This window comes from Cottoperca gobio, chromosome 17 (assembly GCF_900634415.1).
Source record: "Cottoperca gobio chromosome 17, fCotGob3.1, whole genome shotgun sequence".
NCBI classification, from domain to species: domain Eukaryota; kingdom Metazoa; phylum Chordata; class Actinopteri; order Perciformes; family Bovichtidae; genus Cottoperca; species Cottoperca gobio.
The window spans coordinates 21,550,766-21,560,422 of record NC_041371.1 but is presented as its reverse complement, the minus strand read 5'-3'; the positions used below and the strand labels follow the sequence as shown (position 1 = coordinate 21,560,422).

The 9,657-nt window shown below is 39.3% G+C and overlaps 1 protein-coding gene across 2 annotated transcripts; it reads right to left on the bottom strand.

Moving 5' to 3' along the window:
* Window positions 1-519: 519 nt before the first annotated feature.
* On the bottom strand, window positions 520-8,104 carry stk25b (serine/threonine kinase 25b). Of its 2 annotated transcripts, none has more exons than XM_029454232.1 (11): window positions 7,673-8,104; window positions 6,412-6,642; window positions 6,239-6,295; window positions 6,006-6,114; window positions 4,447-4,604; window positions 3,650-3,835; window positions 3,164-3,309; window positions 2,013-2,118; window positions 1,862-1,933; window positions 962-1,098; window positions 520-769 (listed from the first exon to the last, which is right to left on the bottom strand). In XM_029454232.1, the coding sequence occupies exons 1-11, from the start codon at window positions 7,700-7,702 to the stop codon at window positions 748-750; spliced, it is 1,254 nt and encodes a 417-aa protein (XP_029310092.1). In that variant the 5' UTR covers window positions 7,703-8,104; the 3' UTR covers window positions 520-747. The 2 variants fall into 2 exon arrangements, with proteins under 2 accessions (XP_029310092.1, XP_029310091.1); XM_029454231.1 differs by having other exon boundaries at window positions 520-857; window positions 7,673-8,103.
* Between the last annotated feature and the right edge of the window lie 1,553 nt (window positions 8,105-9,657).

The window sequence follows — 9,657 nt, the reverse complement described above, 5'->3', positions numbered from 1 at the left end:
CCTGAGACACAAAGCTACAATCTGAATTGAAAATGAAAATTGCAATATAAGAAATACATAATTAGACCTTCAACTTACATGAATATTAACACTTCTATTGGTGCCAGTACATTTTACAGCTGTGGTTCTCAAGACTTTTTTTCAATGAAATATTTATTTGCCAAGCGCAAAATATTTTAGAACAAAGCTTTTATAACTAGGCACAATACAGGTCTCTTCTTCACTTCTTCCGTTTTCAGCTGTAGTGCTGCTACGTTTCAACCACAATCGCACATGGAAACTGGCTTCCAGGTCAGACTAAACAAATGTAATCGTTGGCATGACTGCATTTGTTTTGGCAATTGACAGTTTAGGGCAGTTAGTGATTGCCTTGAACTTATAGTATAGTTATCTTAAACATGTACAGTATAACTGACACTTTAAATTAACATTTAAAGAAGTCACGCAGCCCTAGACTGCGCTGTAACTTCCTTTAGCATGTCTGAGCATCAAGCAGAGTAACAAACACTGAAGACGATGTGACATTTTCCATAGACTTTATTATAGTTTTCTTCTCTAACAGGTATACACAACGCTCTAAATGTCATGGCTTTTTTGTTTTAAATACTCTCCGCTCTTAAAGAAAAAACTGTAAAAATATTTAATTATAACTAATTAAAAGATCTCTTGGGGGACAGGACTGGGAAGGGTGCAAAGATACAAGGGGTGGTGTAGAAGGGGGGGGGGGGGGGGTGTCTTCTGTGGTCCTTATCTGAGGCGTTGGGTGGGTCTGGGAGACAGAAAAGGGAGCAGGGTTAAGTTACATCCAGCTGGGGTTTCACCGCGAAGACTGGGTGGTGTTACCATTTAAAGAAAACCTGTAAGAATGACATGAAATCGATTAATAATTCAAATTAAAGAATGCTTTCTGCTGCATAATGAACATCCCAGCAGACAGCCGTAACACTGGTCAGTATATCACCTGCACACTCTCTCCATCATGTGTGTCACGAGGCGGTCGGAGATGCCCGGGCAGGACTCCTCGGCCAGATTGAAGGCGTTTTCCAGCTCCTCGATGGCTCCTACGCCCCCCCCACTCGCCCGCCGCTTCTCCTTCAGCTGGAGGTGGAAGTATATGATGGTCATAAGTTGAAGCAATGTTTGTGTTGATACCATTTGTAAACAGATTTGGTACAAAATGTAACCATTTTTGACCACGCGAAGGAATAAAAATGGTCAGAAATCTCAATGACCACATTATGACAACACCATATTAAAATCCATGCTGTTATTTGGTTGCAAATTTCAGCAATTGGATGACGAGCACTTCTTTTCTGGAAATGATTGTATCCCTCTAGCTTTAAAACTATTGCCACAGCCAGACAGTAATAACGACCGGTTTAAGACGTTAAAACAACTTTAGAGTAGAACTAGTCACAAATAAGTCTGCATGACAGTGCTGCTAGGGTGTGAAAAAGATGTCTAATATAAAAGTATAGTATGGTATTTCCTGAGGGAAGACTAGAGTTACACTGGGACTAAATGAAGGCCCCATCAGTCAGAAGCCTTCTAACAACACGTGATGAAATCAGTGCAGATCTTCAACTCTGCAGCCAAGACTTACATTATTATCCATGCAGTTATTATGAGCAACCTCAGGCCAGTGCTATGTGCACATACTATTACTAAGAAGGACTTGCACAGGTGTTTACATTTGTCCAGGACTCAACAGTCGAGAAGTAAATGTTTGAAATTGAAGATGTGCTTCAAAAAGCCACTTTTTTTAAACTATATTTTCTTCCGAAAGGATTACCTCCTCTATATTAAAGCCTGCTCTTGTGCTGTGCTCCAAGTTCTATAATCCCCATCCCCAACAGCCTACCTCTCTGAAGATGGGTGTTACCAAAGCAGACAAGCATTGTGACTTGGGTTGCCTTTTCACCAAATCTCCTGACTGGGAAGAGGAAAAAAAAGAGTGTTAGGAATAAACAAAAAGGTGTGAGTGTGTGTGGGTGTGTGTGTGTGTGTCTTACCTCTGAATCTGTGTGCGTGTAGCCCTTCTGTAACTTGTTCAGAGAGTTAGGTCGGACTGTGGGGAAGGTCCACATGGGACATGTATCCACATCACCATCAGCATCCCTGAAGGAGGGACAAAGTGAAAAAGAGTGTTAGGAAAAAAACAAAAGGTGTGTGTGTGTGTGTGTGTGTGTGTGCGTGTGCGTGTGTGTGTGTGTGTGTGGCTAATCTCACATACTGCTGGACACATCACCCTCATATATTTTTTTATGCTAATTTATGACTACGCTCGACTGCTGACTCCTCCCGGCTTCAGTTTGTTTTGAACGGTGTGTTTGGCTCACAGCTCACAGGACTAGACACAAAGCAGGACTATCAGTTTCTGCTCAGAGGAAGCGAAGCGTTGACTGCTTCGCCAGTTGATTTTGAGTTTTTGTGGTGATTTGTCATTTCTTTTTGCTAATTTAATAGTCTACCTCAAAAGAACAAGAGTTGCTGCTCCGCAGAGAAACAGAGAGTACAGCCGGCATATTTTACATCTGACTCGGTGCATTAACGCTTTATTTTGACCAAACCCGAGTGGTGATTGAGACAGTTTGTGCGTTTTATTTTGTTTCCGTCCAATTTTTAATGGAGTGTGTATTACAATGAGTTAACACGGTAATAAGGCTAGGGTTAGTTTGTTGAAAGAGACATTTGGTTGTATTTTTCTCTTTAATAAGGAGAATCGGTGTAAGACTATTGTTCTTTCTTAACATTTTGAGAGTTTATTTATTTTATTCATTGGACTAAAGAAGCTCAGAGAGCTTGTGGAATGTTGCAGCTCAAACACTTGATCTCAGCTGATGAAAATGTTTCTGTGGAGGACGATATAGAAACAATATATACGTGTGTAAATGTTTAACAGTTTTCTATCAGCAGGTAAATGTGGAGGTCCACATGCTCAGTCCTGATATTAGTCACAAGCTTGTACAGCTGACAGACATGTTTTAAATATGCGACACATAAAGGTTCATTACGGGCACTACTTGGTGGGTAACCAATTCTTCTGGTAAATTATCCATAAGACATCTTAAAATTCTCTTAGTCATTTAACAATGTGGCTATGAATAGATCTGTTGGAAAATGTAAATTGTTAAGTGTATGAATGTGTGTTCTTGAGACTCACATATCTGAGTCGTCGGAGCTGGATTCCTCCCCGTGCCCCTCCGACTTCCAGCGGCGGTAGCGGTCAATCAGCTCCGTCAGATAGGCCGTCTTCTTGGTGTAGCGTGTGATGAACTTGTGCTTCAGGAGCTCTTTAGCTGTTGGCCTCTGTGCAGACAGAGGCAAAGAAAAAGATGAACACTAAGTGACTCGTTCGTAAGCTAAAAGAAGCTTCAGTCATGAGTCCACCATCACAGTACTGAGATTAAACACATTTCTGGTGCATAACAAGAATGTGATTTGGATTTGGTTAGATCACAGCACAAATGATAAATCTTATTAAGGACGAGGCATGCTAATCCAATCTAAAATCTAGGATAAATGATCAAATTCGGACAATCAGAACTTCAGTGCCAGTCTGGAATTATTTCCTATTTAGCCACAAACAAACATGTCTGATCCCATTTAGGTTCTGCACAATGCAGATGGATGCAGGTGTAATACTTACAAAACGAGGGTCTTTATTTAGACAAGCCTCCACAAACTCTTTGAAGGGCTTGCTGTAAGGCCCCTCAAGTGTGGGTGGAGTGTTTTTCGGGATGAGGAAAAGGACCCTCATGGGGTGGAGGTCAGAGTTGGGAGGTTCTCCTTTAGCCAGCTCAATGGCAGTGATTCCCAGGGACCAAATATCAGCCTGAGGGGAGAGTGAAATGTGTAAGTAAGGTGTGTTACCTTCACATACAGACTCTGGAAACTATTTAAAATACAGTTCTTTAATTAAAGTGATATGGATTAAAAACTGTAGTTCTTCCCATGCTGAACATGTCATGTAGTGTCCGTTCATCAGTATGAATGGGGCGATTTAATGTCACAATTATCCTGATATAATTGTGTTTCACGATTATTAGTGAAGAATTAACAATCAAAATATCTTAAATAAAGTGATCATAAATCATAAGGTCCCTCTGTGTAAATAAAGTGAGTGTGTTCTTGGTCACATGACCGTTCCTGTGTTTTTTAAATTAGGCTTCTCTTCTCTACCATGATGGCGAGCTGAACCTTGAGATTCAAGATTATCCCGATAATGGAAATTCACCAAAATCGATTTATGGTGAGTGTTTTTTAAAATCTTATATTATCTAAACCTACTCATCAGGGCCTCCACCAAAAACAAAACATTATCTATTTATGGACTCCATGTTCTTCCAAAGTGAAACATCTCAAACCCCCAAGCGAACCTAAAGACAGCGTTCACTCTGAGCAGTAACACGGCGTGTGATGTCCGGTCCACAGACTCTGCCTCACCTTGAAGTCGTAGGCGGACTGTTTGATAACCTCTGGAGCCATCCAGAAAGGTGTGCCGACAAATGTGTTTCTCTTAATCTGGGTATCTGTCAGCTGTCCCGCCACCCCGAAATCTGCCAGCTTCACTTCGCCCTGCTCCGACAAGAGCACATTGGCAGCTAGGAGACGGACGGAAGAAAGGCAGTCAAAATACAAGTAAAGCTAAACGTAAGGCTTCAATACACTGACTTCATCATTTTGAGATAATAATGAGTAATTAAATGCTGTAACTGTCAATCAAGTGCAATTACGTATATAACAGAACAAAAAGTATTTCCTGAAGAAATTTGGTCACAATCTAAACATTTGAAATATTACTATAAAGACAGTGGACAGTCTCTTCCCCAGTTTCACTGTATGAACACAGACAGCTTCAAACATCAGAATATGCTCAGGATGGGACGATACAGGATTTTATCACAATAAGTTGATCGGGGTGAATTTCCGTTTTTGACTATCCTCATCATAAAAATGGTAAGCGAAAGTGTTTTTGTGCCATTTTAAGAGTTTTAAGCATATTATCGTCCTATGCCTACTGCATGGACAGAATCTATGTAGATAATAAACCCATTATTCATCTTAGAGTTGTTATTTATACACAATGTAAGAGCACAACATCAGCTGCAGAAAAGAGAAGCTCCACACAGATATAAGGCTGTGACATTTCAGGCTCACAGAAGATGTTCATACACTTCTGCAGTCAGTAGCATATTTGACTTGTTCTGTCCAGCGTCTGGTTGAGACTGGATGTACATGTTTAAAAGCTAATGAATAGTCTCCCTCAATCCACCGTCCTGCTGCAACAAGCTCTGAACTACTGCTGTCACCAGATCACATTTTCACTATACAATTATCTTCCCCAAAATAATTCACAATTACGATAGTATCGCGATATATATCTGTAGAAAATAAGAAATAATAATAATAATAATAATAATAATAATGCTATCAGTCATTCTTCCTTCACTGTTTATTGTGTGTTACGTCTCATTTCAGTCAAAAATACACGTGTAGGGAGTAGGGCTGTAATTTAAGATTATTTTATTGATTAATCGTTTGGTCGACAAAATCTCAGAAAATATTGAACATTTCCATCCCAGTTTCTTAAAGTCCAAGGTGAGGTCTTTAAATGTCTTGTTTTGTCAGTCCAAACCCCAAAGATATTCACTTTAATATGGTAGAAAACAGAGGAAAGCATTTCTATATTTGAGGCTGGAAACAGCATTTTCTGCCATTTTTGCATGAAAAATTACTTTAACAATAATTTGATTATCAAAATAGTTGGCAATTATTTTTCTGTCAATCGACTAATTGGTTAGTTGACAAATGGTGACAGCTCTAGTAGGGAGGTGGAGAGAAAAGTCTGTTACCAATATTTCATTTTTAAAATATCACGTATATATCGTGACAACCCTACTCTAGATTATGAGCATGATATCTGGCTTTGTACCAGGACTATTCAATAATATAGAATCATATCTAAAAGACACTCAATAATAAAAAGCATGAAGATTTATTACCTTTGATATCTCTGTGGATCTTCCTTTCAGAGTGCAGATACTCCAGCCCCTTCAGTATTTCCCTCAGTATAGTAGCAATGTAAGTCTCTTCAAGAGGCCCTGGACGGAGCTTGGAGAAGGAACAAATGAAAAAGGTGGCAGTGAGGAGAACGATCGGAGAACAGGACATTGTTTGTTTCTGAAGTATAAAAAGTGCCACTTTGTAAGACATATGAAAATATAAATCTTCTTACCAGATCCAGAGCAGATCCTCCACCTAAATACTCCATGATAATCCACAGCTTGGTCCCCTGAGAGGGAAATGAAAGACATTTAAAGGTCTTGTATGCGTCTCGAAGCATCTTCATGTTGATAACTGGAAATAATCTGTGCATGTATCGCTTTGTTATTTGTGTTACCAGCTCACCATCAGGTATGATCCATAATACTTGGTAACAAAAGGGCTATCACACTGGCTCAGCACTGTTATCTCCTGTTGAATGTCTTCGATCTCGTCCTCTGCCTCCTCCAGATCTATAATTTTAATCGCCACCACCTCCTTTGTGCGGTTGTTGATGCCTTTGTAGACCTCCCCGAAGGAACCCTTCCCAATCCGCTCCTGCTTGGTGAAGTACTCCTCAGGGTCCAACCGGGTATTCTGATCCAGCGACAGCAAAGAAAGCATTGAATTATTAAGTGTTTGTCATGATGACTGCAGATCTATTTGTGTGTATCTATAGGAGCGTGTTTGTCTATTGCCAAGCACTTGAACAGCACAAGAGCAAACCCCTTGTGTCTCATATGAATGCTCTTTTATAAAAGATTAATTAGATGTGAGGTCTGGGCAGTATATTGATATCATATCGATATCGTGATATGAGACTAGACATCGTCTCAGATCTGGATTTTGTAATATGGTGTGAGTGTCGTCTTTTCATGGTTTTAAAAGCTGCATGACAGTAAAGTGATGTAATGTTCTGAACTTACTCGACTGTTCCAGCTGTTCTATTATTCACCTTTACCCACTTATACATTATACCCACATTATGATGATTATTTATTAGATTTCTCACTATATAAATATTTTGTGAAAGCACCGATGGTCAACTGTACAATATCCACAGAGGTTACTGGTCAACATATTGTGATAACTGATTTTCTCCATATATATCGCACAGCCCTATGTGACATGAGGGCCCATCAATTCAGTCAAAGTCCGTATAATTACTGGACTTTAGATCAAACTTTGTGCCAGCATGTAATTCAAGAGGAATGACACTTGAAAGTTCAATGGTTTCTCTCCACAACAGCAGGAAATGAGAGATGATTTGACTGAGTAGGAGAGGAGGCACTTAAAGAAGTCATTACACCTCAAATATTTTAAGTGTAAGTCTAAAACAATGGAGACTTTTAAAATATTGCAAATATTGTCATAAAATGTAGAGTTTCTAATTGCATGTTCTTGTCTGCTTGTTGCTAGCTTTGGCATTGTTTCACCTGATACTGACAATGGCAAGGAGATGAAAAATAAAATAATTCATATTTGTGTGTATAGGCTTTTATCACCTTGCATTGATGGCTTAGACCCCCTCCCACCTACTCATGGAAAGCCTGACAGTCATGGGGGTTCGTCTTGTCTTGGACAAGAAGAAGGGAGGTGACAGTTGGTGAAAAGAGAATTTCTGTACCTGGTTTTGCATGTCTCGAAGGTGTGCCATCCCCTCTGCAGGTTGGACGGGACAGGGACAGCCACAGCTCTCTCTTTCCGAGCTTATCAAATGGTCCTTTCGAGTTTTTTCTCCCCTCTTAGCTGTCTAGGAAGCTAGCTAGGTGGCTAGCCAGCTAGATAAACACCCAATCTGCTGGCTTTAACGGGGCTGTCACTCCGCGCTCTGTTTTCGGCCTCCTAGTCCAACGGAGGACTGAAGAGCCCGGCGAGACAACAAGCTATTGACCGAGTGACTCCATTTATGTTGGCAGTGATGAACAAGAAGATGAAATGCTCCTTCCGCCTATAAATATTTAATTCATTTCAAGGAACGCTTAGCCTGTTGTTCATTTGAAGCTTGAGGAGGACAAAATAATGGCCCAGCCGGAGGACGCATGCGCATTGGGATTGAGGAAGGTGGGATTGTGGGAGTTGTATTTCTAAACTGTTAGGCTCAAATACCTGAAAAACAATTTTATGTAGATGCTGCCACAGACATTCCCACTTTATAAATATCAATGGCGGAAAGTAACTAAGTACATTAACTGAAATATCTGTACTTTACTTGAGTATTTTATCTGATGCTACTTTCTACTTCTACTCCACTACTGTTCAAAGGGAAATATTGTTATTTTTACTCCACTACATTCATTTAATTAGTTACTTTGTAGATGAATATAAAAACATATAATGCGTATATGAAATACAATACAATGGAATACTTCCATCACTGATAAATATATACTATATATAGACCTACATTAAGTCATATATAATGCGTCAAAGTTTTAAGGCCCTTTTAAGTTCTGTCAATACTAAGATACTAAAATATTTTTAATTCAATTAAACTAAAGAAACTGTAACTACATTGTGTTTCTGATCATTTGTGTTCGAACGATTTAAAGCAGAGTAACTGGCAAACCTGAGGCCACGTTGTATTTCAGCAGACAGCCATTGGTTGGATTTTGTCCTACTCAGCAACATATGATTTCAGTATGCCTTTATCTGAGTGGTCCTCTCATCTCATAAGAGACTGTAAATGCCCTGTAAACAAGCTATAATGACATTGATTTAAGCACATGCACAGTGCATAATGCAAATGGGCAGTGGGGTGGCCCATGTACATTAGCATTACATTAGCTTGAAAAATATCTGTACTGTATTTGCACCAGCCCAGTAAATGCCCTCTGCTGTGGATTTCTTACTCTGGCGCTCTATAAATGTACAGGTAGTGAACCATGTGCATGCACATTGATTGAACTATGAAAGAGTGACCCACTAACACCTACATCCTACATCTTATTCTTATTTTACATCTAATGTTTTATCATGGTATGTATTTATGTTAGCTTCTTCATCTCTGTCACATCATCATAATGAAAGCAGACCGTCAAACAATCATAACTGTAAAATGCATTTAGAATTTTAATTGTGCTAATGGAGCGAGCCCAAGTTTGTTACTTTTTCCTTTGTGACTCTTTCTCTTATTGGAGTCAGCCATTTCTTTTGTTTTCTAGAAATAGAACTAAGTCCCATTTGCGTAAAACTGATTTTCATGACGAAAAAAGTAATAATTTTAATTTTCAATTTTAAGCTGGATTGTATTGTTTCTTATAAACGGTCAGGAAAAACTATGAAAACTGTGTTCTCTCTGCAAGTAAGGAATTGTTGCTATTTCCATTAGTCATTCAAATTGAATTAGAGTTGGAATACGATAATTACATTCTGTGTTAATGGCAAACAAATCTAAATACCAGAAGAATATTGAATTATTATTATAAACAATACAATGATATTGTTTTTGTTTGTATTAACCTGGCCAATTGCATAAGCATTGTATGTGAAGCAACTCATTTGAGTGTGATAATTGAGTGCGCTCGTTTTCTGTTCTGGGTGCCGCCCGCTGCTGCGGCTCGGTTGGACTAAAAGTGTAGCTCATAAGCTCCGCCCCAGCGGACACACACA

Bases quoted from the DNA above. Each gene is read 5' to 3' on its own strand.
- stk25b (XM_029454231.1), bottom strand. From the start codon at position 7,702: ATGGCACACCTTCGAGACATGCAAAACCAG. The intron at 6,643-7,672 runs GTACAGAAATTC...TCGCTGGATCAG, and splicing joins TTCGAGACATGCAAAACCAG to AATACCCGGTTGGACCCTGA. The intron at 4,605-6,005 runs GTAATAAATCTT...TCCGTCTCCTAG, and splicing joins GATCCACAGAGATATCAAAG to CTGCCAATGTGCTCTTGTCG.